Source organism: Phocoena phocoena, chromosome 9 (assembly GCF_963924675.1).
Source record: "Phocoena phocoena chromosome 9, mPhoPho1.1, whole genome shotgun sequence".
Lineage (NCBI taxonomy): Eukaryota > Metazoa > Chordata > Mammalia > Artiodactyla > Phocoenidae > Phocoena > Phocoena phocoena.
The window spans coordinates 84898230-84919710 of record NC_089227.1 but is presented as its reverse complement, the minus strand read 5'-3'; the positions used below and the strand labels follow the sequence as shown (position 1 = coordinate 84919710).

General features: G+C 36.3%; 1 protein-coding gene and 1 pseudogene across 1 annotated transcript in view; one reads left to right on the top strand and one right to left on the bottom strand.

Annotated features, from left to right (window-relative positions):
* Positions 1-21481, bottom strand: part of MKLN1 (muskelin 1) — a 177293-nt gene that overhangs the window by 37578 nt on the left and 118234 nt on the right. The window contains exons 10-12 of the mRNA XM_065883535.1: positions 18799-19011; positions 11620-11841; positions 8378-8507 (exon numbers count right to left, since the gene is read on the bottom strand). Coding sequence (XP_065739607.1) covers positions 8378-8507; positions 11620-11841; positions 18799-19011 — 565 coding nt within the window. The remainder of the gene's footprint in view (positions 1-8377; positions 8508-11619; positions 11842-18798; positions 19012-21481) is intronic.
* LOC136128306 (transcription factor BTF3 pseudogene) lies at positions 20650-21136 on the top strand (annotated as a pseudogene).

Genomic DNA, 21481 nt, shown 5'->3' with positions numbered 1-21481 from the left:
CTAAGCTGAGGCATATCATAAAGGAATCTGAGTCAGGCTGAGTTTAGACTTAATCATGAGGGCAAAAAGGAACGATAAAAAGAGTTTAAGCAAGGGAGAAGAAAAATCATCGGTTTATATTTTTTAAAAGATATTTTCTGGGAATTCCCTGGCGGACCAGTGGTTAGGACTTGGTGCTTTCACTGCCGGAGGTCTGGGTTTGATCCCTGGTTGGGGAACTAAGATCACATAAGCCTCGCAGCAGGGTCAAAAGAATTTTTTTTTTCATATCTTAGTACTAAATCAAAAGGTAAGGTGTCAATCTACTTCTTTTTCCTCCCTATACACAACTGTAAGATCCATGAAGTTAGAGCTTTTATTCACAGTTGTAACCCTAGAGCTTAGATTATTATCTGGCACCTAGTAGGTGACCAAAAAGTATCTGTTGAATAAATGTTGAAGTGTATGGTTCTGTACTTAATTGGTAATGCAGAACAGCTGTATTCTGCTCAAAGTGTGGAGAATGGGTTGGGGGAGGGATGGGGTACACAGGAAGAAGACGACTAGAAACAGAGGCCAACCAGGTGTTGGCAGTCCAAACTAGTGAAATAGCAATGGGAACAGAGAGAAGATGGGAGGTAAAATTAACATGACTTGATTACTGGATAGATCAACCTGTAGGCAGTATTGACATATACTTGTGAAAACTGATATACCCAACAATGACACCAGCCCAAACTAGAGAGTCAAACCATCTCTACTCCTAGAGTAGCCATAAGTGAGATACAATTTTACTTAAAATATAATTTGGGTCACTTGCAGACATGCAAAATAAGGGGAGACATTAAGTAACTTGCCGTGGGTTATTTGATCAAGGACTGAGATAGGCTTTGGAGAGCTGGAACAGTGATCCTCTATCCTGGCCACTGTTCAGAAACCCGTGGGGTAGGAGTGGAGGGTGCACAGGAAAGACAGAGAGAGAACAGGAGGCTTAAGAAAGAGAGCAGAGAAGGGAAAAATGGGAAGGAAGAGAGGGAGGAAGAGAGAAGAGTAAAGGAAGGAGGTATGGAAGTGACTTATGGGAAGGAGAGAGGGAGAGAGAAAAAAATAAGAAAGAAAACTGAAAACAAAGTAATTTCAGTTTCACTCTAATATGCCAACAGAGCCACTGAGGTTCCACAATTCTAAGTAATAATGGCAACATTTTTAGGCAGGAAAATTTTCCAAGTAGTTCTAACCAGATACTCAATTCTGCCATAAAAATCCTCAGTTAAAGCACTGGTTGTACATATAGGCTTTGGACAATGCAACTTATAGGCATACTGTCAAAATTAACCACTTGGAAAATGTACATTTAGACAAAAGTGATACTTTCAAAACTTTAATCAGATCAAAACCCTAGCATTCATTTGCAGCAACATGGATGGACATTCTAAGTGAAGTAAGTCAGCCAGAGAAAGACAAATATCATACGATACTACTTACATGTGGAACCTCATGTAACAGACTCACAGACACAGAAAATAAATTTATGGTTACCAAAAGGGAAGGGGGGTCAGAGGGATAAATTAAGAATTTGGGATTATCAGATACAAACTACTATATATAAAATAGATAAACAACAAGGTCCTACTGCATAGCACAGCGTACTTTATTCAATATCTTGTAATAAAGTATAATGGAAAAGAATCTGAAAAACAGTATATATACACACATATATGTATTGGGTTGGCCAAAAGGTTCGTTCGTTTTTTCCCATATGATGGCTCTAGCAGCAGTTAGTTGTCTTTAACTTCATTTGAAACAATTTTGTTAGATTGTGACAGCTGTCATATCAGCGTGCATTTAAAAAAAGACATCAAAACTGGTGAATTTCTGTGTAGCCATTTTAATACTTCAGATGGAAGAAAAAAGCACCATTTTTGGCATATTATTTCAAGAAAGGTAAAAACACAACTGGAATGCAAAAAAAGTGCAGCATATGGAGAAGGTGTTGTGACTGAGCAAACATGTCAAAAGTGGTTTGCGAAGTTTTGTGCTGCAGATTCTAACTGGACGATGCTCCACAGTCGGGTAGACCAGTTGAAGTTGACAGCAATCAAATTGAGACATTAACTGAGAACAATCAACATTATACCACACAGGAGATAGCCGACATATTCAAAATATCCAAATCAAGCACTGAAACACATTTGCACCAGCTTGGTTATGTTCATCGCTTTGATGTTTGGGTTCCACGTAAGTTAAGTGAAAAAAGCCTTCTTGACTGTATTTCCGCATGCGATTCTCTACTTAAATGTAAGAAAAACGTTCCGTTTTTAAAACAATTTGTGATGGGAGATGAAAAGTAATAATATGGAAGGGAAGAGATGGTGGGGCAAGTGAAATCAACCACTACCAACCACACCAAAGGCCGGTCTTCATCCAAAAGAGGTGATGTTGTGTATATGGTGGGACTGGAAGGGAGTCCCCTATTACGAGCTCCTTCCGGAAAACCAAATGATTAATTCCAATAAGTACTGCTGCCAATTAGACCAACTTGAAAGCAGCACTCGATGAAAAGCGTCCACAATTAGTCAACAGAAAAGGCATAATCTTCCATCAGGATAACGTTAAGACCTCATGTTTCTTTGATGACCAGGCAAAAGCTGTTACAGCTTGGCTGGGAAGTTCTGATTCATCCACCGTATTCACCAGACATTGCACATCTGATTTCCATCTATTTCGGTCTTTACAAAATTCTCTTAATGGAAAATATTTCAATTCCCTGGAAGACTGTAAAAGGCACCTGGAAGAGTTCTTTGCTCAAAAAGATTAAAAGTTCTGGCAAGATGGAATTACGAAGTTGCCTGAAAGATGGCAGAAGGTAGTGGAACAAAAGGGTGACTACATTGTTCATAAAGTTCTTGGTGAAAATGAAAAATGTGTCTTTTATTTTTACTTAAAAACCTAAGGCACTTTTTGGCCAACCCAATATATATACATACTACAGAAAACTGAAACACTTTGCTGTACACCAGAAACCTACATAACATTGTAAATCAATTATACTTCAATTAAAAAAAAAGAAAAGAAAAGAAAAGAAAAAACCACCTAGCATTAAACCTTTCAATAACCTTCTATGTTATTCAGCGGGGGGAAAATCCAAATTTCTTGTATTTGTATTGTACAAAGCACTGAATAATCAAACTTAACTATTTCTCTAACCTCATTGTTCACATCAACTTGCCTCACCCTCGATCTGCACTAGCACCCCCTCTGTTTCTGGAACACATTAAATTCTTTCCTGCTCTGGTATCTTTGTACATGCATTTCTCTCAGTTTTTGACACGGTTCTTCCTAATTCTCTACTTCTTTTCTTAAATCTTAAAGATTACGTCCTCAGAGATGGTTTCCCAACCTACTCTATCTAAATGGGACCTTCCATGATACTCATTATTATAGCATCCAATTTTTTTCTTCACAGTACTTAGAAGGCAAGTGCAGGTCTCTCTCCATTAGAATGAGTCCTTTGAGAGAAGGGATCTTGTCCCCTAGGTCCATAGCTATGGATCTAAACATACTTGGCATATACAAAGTGCTGAAATATATTGGGAGAAAAGAAGGGAGAAGGTCAAACTTAGATGCTAATAGGTGACCAACAAATACTATTAAGTTAACCAACGAACTTGTCTGCATTGTGGGATAAATTACCATACCAATTAAAAATTAAAAAACACATAGCAAAATTGGTGATTCTGATTTTATAAAAGTTGATTATAGCAGTAATTAAGGAATGAATCCACTTGTCTTAGTAATAAAACCACAGTGATGAACAAAATTACCACAATTTAAGTTTAAAAATAGCAGAATATAAAATTGTGCTAAATTTTATAAAATAAATACATTTAAAAGACTAGAAGGAAATACATTAAAATGTTAACAGATTATGTCTGGATGGTTTGATATATTTTCTTTTTTGCATCTTTCTGTATTTTTCAAATTCTCTACAATGAGCATATTATTACTCTTATAATCAAAACAAAATTGAACAAGAAGAACAATTATCATACTATGCTGGCTCTAAAGCTATCCATAGCCATGAATGAAACATACTGACCAATTTTGCAAATTACTAAATAATAGTATCTCATTTTTTAAAATCTTCAAATGACAGTCATTAAAGTCTACTTATTATTATAGTGCATTTTTTGCTAAATCTTTGCCACTATCACTATGCCACTTTTTCCTTTTAATCTTGGAAGTAGTTTAGTATGGTCAAAAACAAAGCAAAACAAACAAAAAAAACCTTCTTTGCACTCCAACTTCTAAATCCCAGCTCTATCATTATCTAGTTATGTATTACTGAGATACTACTTCACTGAGTTCAATTTTTCTCATCTGGTAAATGAGAATAATACCACCAATTAGAACTATTTATAAAGCTCCATGCTTAGTGACTGGCTTTTAGTAGGGTCTAAATAAAGAATAGCTACTATAATCCATCAGAATATTACCTAGTAGATAGATTATAAGCACTCTGAGAGACCATGACCATCTAGCTCCACTGTATCCCTCCCTAGTCTAGCACTGAGCCAGTATGTAGGAGATTTCAACACATACTTGTCAAACCAATTACTATCTTCACTACCTTTTTCAGGTAGAGCTGCATTAGGATTGTAGGGGATTATTACCTCCATCTGCCTAGTTATTTTAATGGAAAATTAGACTAAATCTTAAAAACCAGAGGAAATCAAAGATTAAATCATATACCTCCACATTATCCTATGGTAGTAGAAAATAAATGAGTAAACAAATAAGACAGAATTTTAGATAGGATAAGTAATATTATTAGCCATTTCTTATAATATTTCTTTCCATATTTTTACATAACATCACTACCTACTGACCTCCTGTTATAGCAGATGAAGAACTTTATCAATACCACATTGATGCTATCCTCCCACTAAATGTTATCCCAATTTCTGGTTAAATTGATTGTAGTTTTTGCATTATTATGATTAGGAAAATACTGCTCACTGTAGAGCCAAGAAATGTACTATGATGATGCCTGATTTTTAAAAATTTTTCTTTTCCTACTATGTTCGTATCCTTACTCTTTTACATCAGGTATTATTTACTGATTAACACCTTTTTATTCCAATTGCTCAAACATATCTATTTAGTCTACTTTTATCTGGAAACCTCATTTTTGGTGAGGAAGAGAGGTCTACTTTCCTGTGTCCTCCTGCTCCAATTTGAACTGGATGCTCATAGCTTTGCTGTGCAGGTATCATCTTGGGATGGCCCTTCACTGCTTTCCTGTGTTAGATTCTCTTTTCCTCAGCTCTCAGCATGTTTTCTTTTTAACTACTTTTACTCCCTTTTGTTAGTGTATATGGTGTACTTTTTAACTACTTTTACTCCCTTTTGTTAGTGTATATGGTGTACTAACTTCCTAAAAAAGAGTGCATAAAAGATCTATTATTTTTTTAACCTGTGTGGCAGACACTCTTAATTACACGATCCAACAGCCATTTCCAAACCCCTTCCCCTATGTACCATATAAAGGCTGGAAAAGCTAATCGCTTGCTTTCCCAGACTCTCTTGAAGCCAGGTTTCACAGTTCTAGTCAGCGAAATGTAAGTAGGCAGCTTTCTGTGTACGTTTTGCTCTCCTTCCTTTTTTCCTATCTGGAATGAAGACATGATGTTTGAGGTACTTCAGCCAACTTGCCACCATGAGGCTACAGCGAGTTAAAAATAGAAAAACAAAGACTAAAAAGAACCTGAGGGCCTTCATGACATTTCTTGAGTCACTACATCAGTCCCAGATTATCTACATCTGGATTTCTTGTCCAGTGAGAGAAAAGATTCCCTATTTTTTAAGTCATTCTTCTCTTGGTTTTCTATTACTTGCAAACAAACACATACCCCACCAATAAACCTGTTATATCTGAAAATACTATTTCTTCCTTCTTGGCTAGGAATAGAATTCCAGGTTGATGATAATTTTCCTTCAGAATTTTTAAGAACTTGTTTCCCCTTATCAGCTTCCAATGTTGCTGAAAATTCCTATCATTCTAAGACCTGTTCCTTTGAATCTAACCTTATTTTACAGGGGCAGCTTCTTAGATATTCTTTTTATGGCTGGTATGTAAAATTCCACAACGAACAATGATGTGCCTTCCGATTGAGAAGGTTTTTTTTTTTTTCTTCTAAATTCAATGTACTGACTTCCAAAGGGGACCATTTATAATTTGCAGACCAATACTTTCCAGTTTAGGAAAATTTTCTGTTAATTCTTTGTTTTATAATCCAGTCTCCTCCATTTCCTTGTTCTCCATAGTTGGAGAAACTGTTATGAGTTCAACACTGGACCTCCTATATTGATTTTCTAATATCCTTATTTTCTCCAATTTCCATCTCTGTCTCTTTGTCTATTTTTAGGGAGACAGATGTCTTACAACTCTCCTACTTTTTTTTTTTTTTTTGCGGTACGCGGGCCTCTCACTGTTGCGGAGCACAGGCTCCGGACGCGCAGGCTCAGCTGCTCCGCGGCATGTGGGATCTTCCCAGACCGGGGCACGAACCCGTGTCCCCTGCATCGGCAGGCAGACTCTCAACCACCGCGCCACCAGGGAAGCCCTCTCCTACTTTTTATTTTAACAAAATTTATTTCCAAAAGTCTCTGATCTTTCATTACATCCTATTATTGTTTTACGGATGCAGTATCCTTTTCTCTACCAAAAGTGATCTTGATCATTATTATTTTCATGTACTTGTGTTCAGTGCATCACTCCAGATTTCTGTTTTCAGGTTTGTTTTGTTTTTGTCTCTCTCTTTCACAGGGAAGGTCCTAATACAGAAGATACTTAACCGACAGTTCATTAAGAGTGAAGAAATAGGGGCTTCCCTGGTGGCGCAGTGGTTGAGAGTCCTCCTGCTGATGCAGGGGACACAGGTTCATGCCCTGGTCCGGGAAGATACCACATGCCGCGGAGCGGCTGGGCCCATAAGCCATGGCCGCTGAGCCTGTGCTCCGCAATGGGAGAGGCCACAACAGTGAGAGGCCCGCGTACCGCAAAAAAAAAAAAAAAAAAAAAAAAGAAGGAAATGCTTCCTGAGCTCATGATGTATGGCAGACACTTGACTCAGCTGATCTTAGTTAGACCTCATAACACCCTAACAGGTGGCTACCAATACTCCAAAAAAAAAAAGTGAAGAAATAAAATTTAATTGAAAACAGTATGTGTACAACTGTAGGCAACACAGTAGGGGGACTGGGCCACGAAAGCAGCCACTGTACTGGCGGCCAACAGGCAAGATTAGACATTTTATGGGCGGGGGGGAGCATATCCCCAAACAATAGTATCTGGAAATCTTTTTTATGAGGCCATATTTTTCTCCAGAGAAAGTGATACTAACCTTTTGTAGGAGACACATGCCTAGCGTCATGAGAGCAGGGAAATGGTTAGAAGTTCCACTGTTCAGTACCTGGACTTAATTCTATTTTCTACCCTGTTCCCTCTGCCTCCACAGAGCCTCTATTTCCCTCAGAAAATAAAGCTCTAGCCTCTGCCCAGTAGGAAGTATGGGAGAAAGATCCTGAGGATCAAACTACTTCACATGCACTTTTTTATGATGGTGCTATCTTGTTTTTTAAAAAAATTCCTCCTAAATATTAACAACTATTTTAAAAAATATATATATATTTATAAATAATAGATAAAAGGAAAAGCAAGCTGATCTAATTTCTCACCCTATTGCTCTAATTAGGCATTTTAAACCATTGGGTCTTAAACAAATACCATTCTTCTGTGTATACCAATCACAAGCAAAGTGACTACTAAGCAGGGTAACTATGTAAATTATCCAAAATAAGACACTTTTGAGAGTGAATGGGGCACTATTAATAATTATACATGAACTGGCATTATCTCAGGCAAACTAGTTACCCTATTACCAGGAGAATAACTTCCTGGATGCAGAGATTGTAAAGCTATACGGCATTACCAATGAATTATGTGAAGTCTTCCCTCAGAACAAAGACATACTCTACTATATGTGCCTAATATACAAGTCAATTTAGTGAGGTGGAAAGAATTAGCAAATACAGGATAATACAGTTTTTAAGTTATTAATTCTTACTATCACCCATTACAAGCACACACATAATTCCTTTAGAAATTCACACACTGTCTTTCTGCTCAAAGGAAATCACAATAATAATTCATATAGTATTTTTAAACAGGTTGAATTAAATAGTTTAGCTGGTAGAGGGTTTTCTTCCTCTTAGAATCACTTCAGTTAAACAAATGGGAAAAGGATAAAGAATGGTTAGAAAGAAAAGAAAATGGGATATAGTCTTCTACCTAAAGTAATTAAGACATGAGAGAAGAATCACTAAATGCCTTTACCCATTCCAGAGTCTTTCTTGGTACCATCTGATATTATGTCTACATGATCAGAATCCACATCATAACTAAAGAAATCATTCAAATAGGTCTTTGATCGCTGGCCACCAAATACATATAAGCAACGATTTTTCTGAAAAAAAGGGCAAAGAAGAAAAAAAAGTCATTTCCACGAAGAATTCAGAATGATCCTTTTAAAATTTAAAACTCTAAAAATGTAATTTCACGAGAGATTCCATGCAATGGAGTACTATACTGGTACAAAGCAGAATGAGGAAGCTCTCTATATACTGCTAAGAGGTAATCTCTAAGATATCCTATTAAAGTAAAAAAAAAGCAAGGTGCAGAATAATGGCTATAGGGTGCTGCCTTTGTGTAAGAAAGGAGAAAAAGTAATGTGTGCTGTGTTTGTTTCTTTCTTCAAAAAGAAACAAAGGAAACTAATAAAGGACAGCTATAGGGGAAGTGACAAAACAGGAAGACAGGGATAAAAACCATATATCTCCAAAAGGATACTGACGGTTTTGCCTTTAGAACTATGTATATGTTTTTACTTAATTAGAAAACAAATTTAACTTAAAAGAAAAAATAATCTTTGAAAAAAGTGAAACAAATAAGCCTATATACAAAGCCTGTATACAAAGATATGATCACACAGAGACACGTGATCACACAGAGAAGTAGTACTTCTAGTGATTTTAATTCTTGTTTTTGACTCCCATCCCTAGTAGGCAATATCCTAAACAGAAAAATAATCAGAAAGCAATCTTAAACAGCACTCAGTGATGTTGTTGTTAGTTTTGCTATTCTGTAAACTATTATAGAAAGACAGAGCAAGTAACATATCGTCATTAGGAAGTAGTATTTTAACCTTAAAAGATACACAAAAACAAAATCAAAGATATTAAATTTTAAAACTCTATGATCTTAAATTTGACTTGGACATATCAGTATGATTTTTCTCTTACTAAAAAAGACATACATACATATATGCACGTGTCCATATATGCAAAGGTATACTGGGAGGTGGGCACTCCCACTGGCTGAAGATAGAGAAAAATTAAGGGATCAAAAAGAATAATGGGGCTTCCCTGGTGGCACAGTGGTTGAGAGTCTGCCTGCCGATGCAGGGGACACGGGTTCGTACCCCGGTCTGGGAAGATTCCACATGCCGCGGAGTGGTTGGGCCCGTGAGACATGGCCACTGAGCCTGCGCGTCCAGAGCCTGTTCTCCGCAACGGGAGAGGCCACAACAGCGAGAGGCCCGCATACCGCAAAAAAAAAAAAAAAAAAAAAAAAAGAATAATGACAGCATTGGATTAAACACATAAAATCAATAAAATTCCCAAGTTCATAATAATACTTAAAAAAAAAATTGGTAAACTCTAGAGCCTCAGCTCATTAACATGAAAAGGTGACAGAGGAAAAGAATCAAACATTTATATTACCTATCCTGTGCGGTTTACATATTAGGGTAGCCAGTTAGTTAACAAGGATAAGCTTTTATAGTACAATCTCAGTTAATAAATGAAGAAATTATGTGATTAGAAAAATGACCATTTTTCAAACCCTACTAAAATCTATGACTATAGATTAGTCTATGACTATAGTCACTATAGTCTATGACTATCAGTGGCTGCTAAACCCATTAGATAACAAGTTGACAGGAAACTTTATAATTGATCAATCAGGCTGTTAACACCTAAACCCACCAGAACAATTTTAACATCACCAAAAGTATGACAACTACGCATTAAATGTCTCTTTATATTTTGCAATCAGACCAGCTGTGAGGTATTCTTGCAACTCCCCTTTTGGCCCGCCCTAAAAAGCAGAGTGAATCTAAACTAAGTTCAAGCCTCTGGATCTACACACCAGCTCACAGGAAATACCGAAGATAGAGGATCATGTTAAATGACACCATGAGTATAAAATCGGTCAAACTGAGAAAATGGGAAATTCTAGATTTACTTGCTTTAACAAATAAGTGGTATACAGAGGGAAAAAAATAGGAGAGGGGAGTACTGTTACAGATTAGAAGAAATTTAAGAGCTTTAACAACCAAATGCAATATACATAGACCTTTTCTGGATCCTGACTTGGATAAAACAACTATGAAAAGGTATTTTTCAGTATTTTAGGGAAAAAAATGAATGCAATATTAAATGATATAAAGAAATCGTTTTTGTCAATACTTTGGTTGGGTTTTATAATGATACTATAATTATGTTTCTAAAAAGTCCTTACCTGTTAGTGATACAATACGGTATTTATAGGTGTATAATGATACAATGTCTGGAATTTGCTTCAAAATACCCCAACACAATAAAACTTAAGAATAAACTTAAAAATCAAAGAAACATTAAAAAAATAAGATATAAGTGGGTTAGATATATGAAAAATGAACAGTCGAATAATGCTAACTGTTGAAACTGATAAATAAGTACATGGGAATTTATTATACTCTTCTCTCTACTTTGGTATATGTTAAAAATATTCCACAGTGTATTTTTAAAGTTATGTTCACAGAAAGAAGCCCAAGTTTTCACTATAGCACATAAAAAGGTTAAAGAGGGCTTCCCTGGTGGCGCAGTGGTTGACAGTCCGCCTGCTGATGCAGGGGACGCGGCTTCGTGCCCCGGTCCGGGAGGATCCCACGTGCCGCGGAGTGGCTGGGCCCGTGAGACATGGCTGCTGAGCCTGCATGTCCGGAGCCTGTGCTCCGCAATGGGAGAGGCCACAATGGTGAGAGGCCCGTGTACCGCAAAAAAAAAAAAAAAAAAAAAAAAGGTTAAAGAAATGTCTGTATGCTGGTTTTTGCTGATAAATTTTAATTCTAATTCCATTAAGTCAATTCTTAATCCTTTGCACTTAATGGAGAGTAGCAGAGGGGAAAATAAGAACAGATAAGAAAATTGATCTTCTAGACACTAAGAGAAAACAGTAAGTAGAAAGGTATATAAGAAAGAGAAATAGCTACTACATATAAGCAGTGAAGTTAGTCATTAAAGTGCCTAGATTAGTACTCAGCTGATAACTACTTAGGAATTATTAGGTTGACAGAAGAATCTTATAATTAGCAAACAGTTCTGTGTTAAAGGTAGCTTTGTTTTTGTCTATCATTGCCAACACATTTATTTCTAATGAAAAATTTGCTCTTACTGAAGAATTATATTTCACCACTGCTTTTCCTATTGAGAGATACATGACACAATAACATAAGACAATGTACAGAATATTCTTACTGAGTGGAATAGCATGCAGTGTCCTATACGAGACTGGATGTCCTCAGGCCCAGCATTACAGGAGTCCTCTCGAAGAAGTTTCCAGGTTTGACACTGACAGTTGAAAGCAAACAATCCACTGAATTGTGGTTCACTGGCTCTGCTGTCGTCTACACTGCCATTACATGTCAAAATTCTACCACCAAAGGTGTAGATCATATGTTTTTCTGAGTCCATACACATCTATAGAACAAGGCAACAGATTGAATAGTTTTAGATTGTTCCTATCATATGTGCTAAAATGAAACCAATGTGTGCGGTTTTAGAATCTCAAAGAAAGTGAACATTGTCTTAATAACACCAAATACCATCCCTGATTATCATATGCACTTATTAAAATACTGCTCAACACCTGGCAGAGATTCAGGATGGATTTCTAAATGCCTTTTCAGGTTTCCATTTTTTTTCCAGTGAGAATAAAATATGCTGGGTTAAGGAGCTTTATGCTTTCTTGAAGCTGCATAATTTTCACCAAATCAACCAATAATACATTAGGTACTGACTTATAACTAAGAGTAAACACTGATCATACTCTGTGGGCAAACAGTGATCACATCCTCCTTATAAAAACCCCCTTCTCTCCATTCTAGGCAAGCATTCTATTCCTCTTGCTACCATTTAATAAGAGAGAAGATATGCAAATAAGAGTGATGCAGCTTAATTCACCTCTCCACATTTATTTTACAAAATTCTTCAAATTATGTTGTTACCAAATAGCAAAACAAACACAAGAAAAGACATTTGCAGCAATCAGTCTCCAGGTGAAACAAATTCTATTTCGAAGAATACGTAAGTTCAAGTTGGTAATTAGATGCTGAATACAAGTGGCATTTATGTTTAAAGAATAAAGTGTATGTAAAACACCTATTTTTTTATTGTTGTTGCTAAAGCACAAATACTAGCCATTATATGTTCAATTCTCTCCTCCTATCAATTTACTCCTGCTACTTATCTATTTTTTGTATTGTTTTTAATAAGAAACTATTAAAATAACTGTAAAGCTTATTTTAAAATTAATATTAAACATTAAAAAGAAAGGATTCTAGCGCCTCCTAATCTTTACCTACCACTAAATAGATTCACTCACTTGCCATTTCCCAGGTTTCTGGCAGACTTCCATAAATTAAGAGAAAATCTACAATTCCTTAAGGGTGAAATCTTCGGGAACACGGCTGAAAAACTGAGATGTCAAAGCTTTTATGTCCCTGGCACTACAAAGAAAAGTGATCCTACCCTTTAATCTTAAATGATTATATCATGAAAAGCAATCCATACATTGTTGAGGGACACACATAATGTGAGTCTATTTACATTTTCGTAAGTTCACAGATTCATACTAATTTGGTTCAATCTCTGTTATCTAGCCCCTATGGTTCTACTTTATATGTCTACAAAGGGAGCTTCTCTTTCCTTTTGGGGATATTTAAATTTCATTTTGATATAGCTATTCTCATTTGTTATCAGGGGAGAGGCATAAACATCTTTATCTTAGTAGCTCTTTCTTGCATGGCGGACCAAACCAACCCAAAAAGGGACAAAGATACTGTTTAGCTTGATTCTTTCCCATATCTTAGAACAATGACACAAAACAGAAACAATTTTATTCCTTCAGCTTGGTTCTTCCCTGGATAAGATAGGCAGTTTCAATGAGGGTCAATTATCAAATAACAAGTTTTTTTTTTTTTTTTTTTGCGGGTACGCGGGCCTCTCACTGTTGTGGCCTTTCCCGTTGCAGAGCACAGGCTCCGGACGCGCAGGCCCAGCGGCCATGGCTCACGGGCCCAGCCACTCCGCTGCATGTGGGATCTTCCCGGACCGGGGCATGAACCCGTGTCCCCTGCATCGGCAGGCGGACTCTCAACCATTGCGCCACCAGGGAAGCCCCAAATAACAAGTTTTAATCACTCTAGGAAACGTTATGTTGTTCATAACAAGTTTTAATCACTGTAGGAAACTTTATGTTGTTCGTCAGCTTATGGTTTCCTTTTAATTTTTAATCTCTGAAAAATGTTTGAAAATCCAATGGCTTATTAAACTCTGTGAGATCAGAGAATCTTTTCCCTCAAGACTTGAAGAAATCTTTTAAGCCTACTCTGTCAGGTTAGGTATATTTAATTTCTAAAAGCAAATAAACAGGACTTCCCTGGTGGCGCAGCAGTTAAGAATCCGCCTGCCAATGCAGGGGACACAGGTTCCAGCCCTGGTCCCGGAAGATCCCACATGCTGTGGAGCAACTAAGACCGTGGGCCACAACTACAAAGCCTGCGCTCTAGAGCCCGTGCTCCGCAACAAGAGAAGCCACCACGAGACGCCCACGCACCGCAACAAAAGAGTAGCCCCGCTCACCGCAACTAGAAAAAGCCCGCACTGCAACAAAGACACAACACAGCCATAAATAAATAAGTAGATAATAAATAAATTAAAATAAAATAAAAGCAAATAAATAATGGATAGCCACTTATTCCCCACCCCATCCCCAACTGCTTTTTAATTTAAAACCGTCTATTTATTTTACTTTATCACATAAACACAAAATTGGCTAGGGTTAGGTTGGGTTCAAGATAATTTCCTCCTCACAAAATTTGAAGCTATTGCTATAAAGCCTTCTAAGTAACCCTACCTCCCGCCAACCTCCAAAAATGCCTCATGTTAATCTGATCCTTGCTTACCTACAAAGGTAACCAGTTTTCTCTGTAGCTTTTAGGATTTTCTCTTCTTCCTTGGTTCTGAAATTTCATTAAGGAAGTATCTAGGTAGGGATATTCTTTTTTCATTCATTCTGATCTGCACTTGGAATTTCTTTCATTCTGAAAATGATCTTTCTTCAGCTCTGAGAATTTTCTTCATTTTTACCTTGAGTGGTTTGTTCTTGTTGTTTTGGCCTCCATTCTCTTTCTAGAACTCCTATAAGGTGGATGTTGGAACTTCAGACCCTTTTCTCTGTTTAACTTTTCTCTCATAATCTTACCTCACTAATTTAGTAACCATTTAGAGGTATGTCCACACTACTTTTAATCTATCTACTGAGATTTTAATTTCACTATCAAATCTTTAATTTATAATTTTTCTATATATTTCCTTTTCATGAATGCAATAGCCTCCTGAATTGCTCTAAGAAATCACTTAAATTTATCTTAAAGACTTCTTCAATTTACATTACAAACTGTTCTTCTTTGTTGATTCTTAATCTGTTGAGTTCAGAACCTCATATCTCATAGTATTAATTATCTTCAAATATTTGGATTTGGGGGTTATTGTTTTAGTCTTCTTTGTATCTGAGAATCCCTATTCATTTGCCTGTTGCAATATACAGTAGTCTACCTCAAGGGACTGGGTAAGGCAAGATGAGACATGATGCTGTGAAAGGTTCTGCAGCAGCTCTACAGTGCCTCTTAGGAGTATTGCTCTATCTGTCCAGCTCCAATGACCACACTGAACACTTGACCTATTAATAATTATCACAGTTCAATGCTACTCAGTCAACCTGGAAAATGTCCTGCTGTTTCATCTCCAACTGATCATCTACTGTTTGCCCCAACTATATGCTTTGAGACTCAAGTTGCTGCTATCTTATAGGTTGTGGTTTCTTCTGGTTGGATCTGATCCTACCTGCTTTCTTTGAGAAATTCCCTCAAATACTTTAAATTCCCTAAGGGCATTCTTTCTTTTTCTACACTATTACTAATATATTCTCTTGTCATTTCACAGGATGTTGGGCAGGAGGAGGGTAAAAATATATGTTCAGCCTGCCAATGATCCACAATGACCCAGGGAGAATGCCAATGAGCTGAGATCTCCAATACTGTGATTAAAGTTTCTCCTGTCATTTCTTGATTAGCTCACATTCCATTTTCTAGCAATTTCCTCAAAATGTGCTTATATTTGAAGGACAGTTTGGCTAGATATAAAACCCTTGGCTCACACTGTCTTTTGTTTGAATACCTTCTAGATATTGCTCTATTGTCTCTTGGCACTGAATACAGCTGTAGAGAAATCTGATACCAGTCTCATTTTACTTCTGGATCATTTCATCTAGTTGCCCACCAAATGGCCTCTTTATCTTTGAAATTCAGTGTTAGTAATATATATATATCTTAGAGTTGAATGCCTAGGTCAATTTTCCCTGAATTTATCAATATCAGGTCCTCTTATACTATGTGGAATAGGCTTCCTTCTTGAGGAAAGTCTTCTTGAATTTTATGTATAAATATTTCTTCTGTTCCATTGTTTTGGTTTTCTTCTTTAATGTCTCCAATTATGTGTACGTTGGCTCTCTTTTGCCTGCCTTCTCTATCTAAGTTTCTGGCTAGCCCTTATATCTATATTTGTTTTCTTTACCTGCCTTTCTTATGACCCTAACCTATTCTTCTTTATGCTCCTTGTAAACTAGTCTTCATTTTTTGAAGTGTTACTATATTTTTCTTCAATTTCTTTCTTGAGATTTACCAGGTCCAGCAGATTTACACCTGCTCCTATTATTTGGCCATCTCATCTGCATTCTTGAATGTATGCCTTGTAGTTTTCTTCAGAGTTTCAAGCTTCATTAAGTCAATTAATTCATGTTAGAATATTGGAATATAATTTTCATCTGCTGTTGCATGAAAGAAAGTTTTTGCTATTCTTTTTCCTTTTATTGTTTTTCTTTAGAGTACTTCTCTAAAGATTTGGTGTTTACTGCTTTTTAGTTTTTCATATTTAAAATGAGCTGAATTCCCCTGGACCAGATAATACAAGGTCCCTATGGAAGTGTGACATTCTTGCTCAAGGACTTCCTCCTCTATTGCTACTGAACTGAATGGCTTCTTCAAAATATGGCGCTTCTGTGAAGCCATCTTCTCTAACTATGAACCTCATCTGGTTTAGGGGGCTTCTATCTCGAGCCTTGAGCTCCCCCAGTTCCTTCAATGGACATGCATAAAGAGCCACTGTCCCCACTTGTCATAGTGTTTCCTTTGCTTTTGGAAGATGGTGCTTTCTGATATCTACCACTTATGGGCCTTGCTAGGCACTTTCCACATGGTATTTAACTGACTCCCCCAGTGGCTGCACTGGGTTCAATTTCTGCTCTGCTCATGACACTTCCATTACGATGTATTTCTGCTAAGCTTCCTCTACATTCCCAGTTCTCCCATTACATTGCTGTGAGTTTCAATACAGGTTCTGGGTATTCCAGTTGTTTTTGGCTAAACTTACAAGGAATTGGGAGTTGTGGGTTTTCTTTGGCTTCTGGTTTTGCTGAATATGTGACTTGTGTTTTTTTAAAATCTTTTTGTTTGGTTCTCATTGTTCCTGAAAGATCACACAAAGCAACATGGAAAGCTTCAGAACTAAGCTGCCACTGTGTCCTTAGGAAATACAAATGTCTTTGAATTTTAATTTTTTAAATATGTTAAAATTCAAAATGGCAAAGTAACTTTTAACCATATCTTCAGGCCTCTAACTTTCTCACGTTCCTCTCAAATCTGAATGTTAAGTGTCAAATCTTAAAGTGTCACAAACAACTCCAAGTAATTTTTGGAGTAGGTTCCAACTTACAACTTTATTTTCATGAAACAGAACAGAAAATGGAGGCTTATACATTGTGTTAATTGTTCAAGGTCACAGAAGCAGCTGGTGGCTGAATTAGCACTGAAATCCTGGCTTCTTCGCCCCTAGTGTTCTGTTAATAACACCTAATGAGTTGAAAACCAAGCATTATTGAACCTAGGCTTCAGGGAACATTCTGTTTTACCAAAGTCAAGAGAAACAAAGGCCCCCACACAAGGACAGCATATGTGCTATACTCAGACTACCCCTAAATTATTCTTTTTTTCAACCTGTAAAAACATAAGCCTCTTTTGGAAAAGAAATTTGTAACCAGTTGGAGGCAAGAAAATAAACTGTTTCCCTAACAACGTTATCTGCTGATGTTCTGTTTTTAAAAGATCAGAAGAAGTCTAACTTTTTTGGGAGTTCTTATTTTCCACATGAACAACACTGAGGATGTCAGCAGAGAAGTGCAAAGCTTTACAGAGCTCGGTTACATACAGCCAGCACAAGTTCCAAATTCAATCTAGGGAGTACTCTGAAGACTAATGTTTTTGATTTTCCACCCACCACATACTCAATAGACATATAAGCCACTCCTCTTTTCCTTACCATTCTCCTATTAAAACTACTTGTTAGTATAAATATGGCAGGAGGAAAGTTTTAAAGCAAAGAATTAACAAAAACTGGTAAAGAAACAATAAATAAAGACTTGGGTTTTAATGCCTAGATATTAGGCATAAGCTAGATTCTGTCATAAATTCGAGCACCACTCCCCATTTCTCAAGTAATACATAATGCTTTGTTCATCAATAGTGTTACAGACTTTTTAAAAGTCTTTTTCTTCCCCATACTCCAAAAACCTTTGGATATGGGTTAAGCCAAGCAAAACTGCCTACAGAATTCAAAGTGGCTACTCTTTTGTTTGAGGTAGTACTGACCTGTACTGAACTGATATAAAATAAGTTTTCAAAGACAGATAACAATGATAATGGGGATGATGATATGACAGCTACATACATATTAATATTTAAATGGTTTAAGAGATTGCTGTATATAGTCTTCTTGTCTACAACATCATTCTATGACTTCTATTGGTGCTGAATTTAAACTTCATCTAGTACACGCCAAATTCTTATCTGTTTTATACTGAGTTTGTGATTATATACAAAAGTAAATATATTTCACTCGCATTGGAAGAAAAACTCTACATTTCCAATTCTTGAACTCATTATAAAATAATTAAAAATTTTCCAGGAATGTAGAATAAAAAGTTTTAAAAGGGCAAGTTGTTATTGGTATGATTTATGAATATCATAAAACTAAATCTGTTTTTCCTAATATGTATTGCTCCATCTACTCTCTATAAATTTTTTATAAATTAACAACTGTGTTTTGAGATCTTAGTATTTTATTCTGCACCAAACAAGAGAAAATAACTTTTAAAGAATAACTTTATATCTACTGAAACAGTAATTCTTTTTATTATCTGTCATAGGTATTTGTAGTAGAAACCACCAATAGAAAACTCAGCATAACATGTGAAATAAACTCTAAGAGCAACAGTCACTGAGCACTAATTAATTCCACCATACAGTTATCTGTGCACCAAACCTGATGATCAAACACCAGCTTCGGTCCTCCATCAGCAGCAGTATCCTCACTGAGTAACATCCATGTGTTTGTGTCAATGTCATAACGATAGAAATCACTTTTCAGAGATTTGCTGTTCCTCACAGAGGAATCCAAATAACGCCCCAGTGTGTAGATTTGCCTTCGTTGAATGTCAATGCACATTTTGTGACATGATCTAGCACTAGGACCATTCTGTGGAGAACAAAAAAAAGAATGAAAAGAAAAAAATTCAAAGAATAAATAACAGAAGACAAAATTAAATGCCCTATTTTGTTTACTTTCATGAAAAGGTTTGCTCAGAATCTTGTATCAAGTCCAACTAATATATATGTCCAATACTAGGCTTAAATCTCTAGGGGAAAATAAAAGAAGCAGTAGGAGACACAAATCTTACTTAGAAAAGCTTAAACTCTACCAGGAAAGATGAGATGAACTATATTCTATGGCACTCTGTTTATAACACTTATATGGCTTTTACTATATACTCCATTATATTTTAGTCATTTGTGTATAGACCTTAATTCTTTTGTACATGTCAATCTACTTAAAGACACATTTGGTTTTTCAAAATACTTTTGTATGCTTCATCAGAATCTAGCATAAAACAGGCACTCCAAGAATATTTAGAATTTCATAATTGGTAGGAACCTTAATAAAAGTGTAGTTTAATGATCTCCTTTTAAAGATGAGGAGATATAAGCTCAAAGAGGAATGATATCATCCTGAAAGCTAGTAAGCTAGTGACAGAAGCAGAATGAGAATCCAAGTCTTGACTTCTTCATCCAGCCTTTACATTATATAAAATTGACTCTCCTGACAATAAATGACTCAGCTGCATTAAACAACTAGGGAACAAAATGAAGAACAATATATTATCAATAAAAATTAATTAGTTGAGATCACTTGTATCACAGGACAGAATAAAAGGTAAAAAAAGAAAACAAACAACAAAAAACTGTAGTATAAGGCCCAAAAAAGGAGTTCATGAAAAAATAAAAAAAAGGAACTTCAATTGGGTAGGACTGGATTATCTGAAAGAGGGAAAAGGAAAGAGAACTAATATTTGTTAAATATCTACTAAATTCTGTCTATATTATTACTATGTATGTGTGTATATATTTCATTTATCCTTGTAACAACTCCATAAAGAAATAATACCACCATTTCACAAAGTCTAAGTAATCTGTCTATAGTCACAAAACTAAGATAGAGAATCTAAGCCCCAGTGTAACCAAGCCAAACACTGTGTTCTTTCCACTCTTCCAGATTCTTTTCTCCCAAAGATAAGAGAAACAAAAGCAAAAATACACTAAATACAACATGTGGGGTTATGACTGAGATAAAGAATTCCTACCACAGAAATAACAGAGTTGAAGTATAAGGTAGAAATAGAAAGCCTGTGAATGACTGACAGAGGAGAACTGAATGTAATCTTGCAAGCATTAAAAAATTATTATAGGTTTCTAGAGAAGGATATAAAATAAAAAAGCAGTATTATAGGAAGAGTAATCCAGCATTATTTAGATTAAATGAAGGAATAAAAATATTAGACAGGAAAACAGTTTGATATTAGTGTTATTAATCCAGATATTAAGTTGATTTAAATCTGCAATTTAGTGTTCACACTAATTACTATTTTAAAAATTATTTTTAGAGATTTTAGTGAAGGGAAATCTTCAGCAGATAGGGTAGAAATGTTACTTAAAGAATTTCCGCTCCAGCTGCCATCTTGCGTCCCTGTGTGTGTGCTCCTAACCTCAGCTGGTCTGCCCGAGAACCCCTAAGTGCCAACCCTAGTCCCCTACACGGCCCCATTTCCACTGCAACAAGATGAAAGAAACTATCATGAACCAGGAGAAACCTCGCCAAACTGCAGGCACAAATGCACAGTGGTAGGAAAGGAACTGCTTGCAGAAAGAAGGTGGTTCATAGAACAGCCACAGCAGACGACAAAAAACTTCAGTTCTCCTTAAAGAAGTTACGGGTAAACAATATCTCTGGTATTGAAGAAGTGAATATGTTCACAAACCAAGGGACAGTCATCCACTTTAACAACCCTAAAGTTCAGGCATCTCTGGCAGCAAACATTTTCACCATTACAGGCCATGCTGAGACAAAACAGCTGACAGAAATGCTATCCAGCACCTTAAACCACCTTGGTGCAGACAATCCGACCAGTTTAATGAGACTGGCTGAAGCTCTGCCCAAATAACCTGTGGATGGAAAAGCACCACTTGCCACTGGAGAGGATGACGATGATGAAGTTCCAGACCATGTGGAGAATTTTGATGAGGCTTCCAAGAATGAAGCAAACTGAACTGAGTTAACTTCTGAAGAAGATAAATCTTGAAGAAGTTACTGGGAGCTGCTATTTTATATGACTGCTTTTTAAAATTTTGTTTATGGATCTGATAAAATCTAGATCTCTAATATTTTTAAGCCCAAGCCCCTGGACACTGTGGCTCTTTTTGGTTTTTGCTTATATACAATTCATTCTTTGCAGCTAATTAAGCTGAAGAAGCCTGGGAATAAAGTTTAAAAAAGGTTAATAAAGTTCTTTGCTTAGTAAAAAAAAAAAAAAGAAAGAAAGAAAGAAAGAATTTCCTCTGTAATTAAATAATCTGAAAAACAAGTATCAGGTAAGATATAATGTATCGATGCC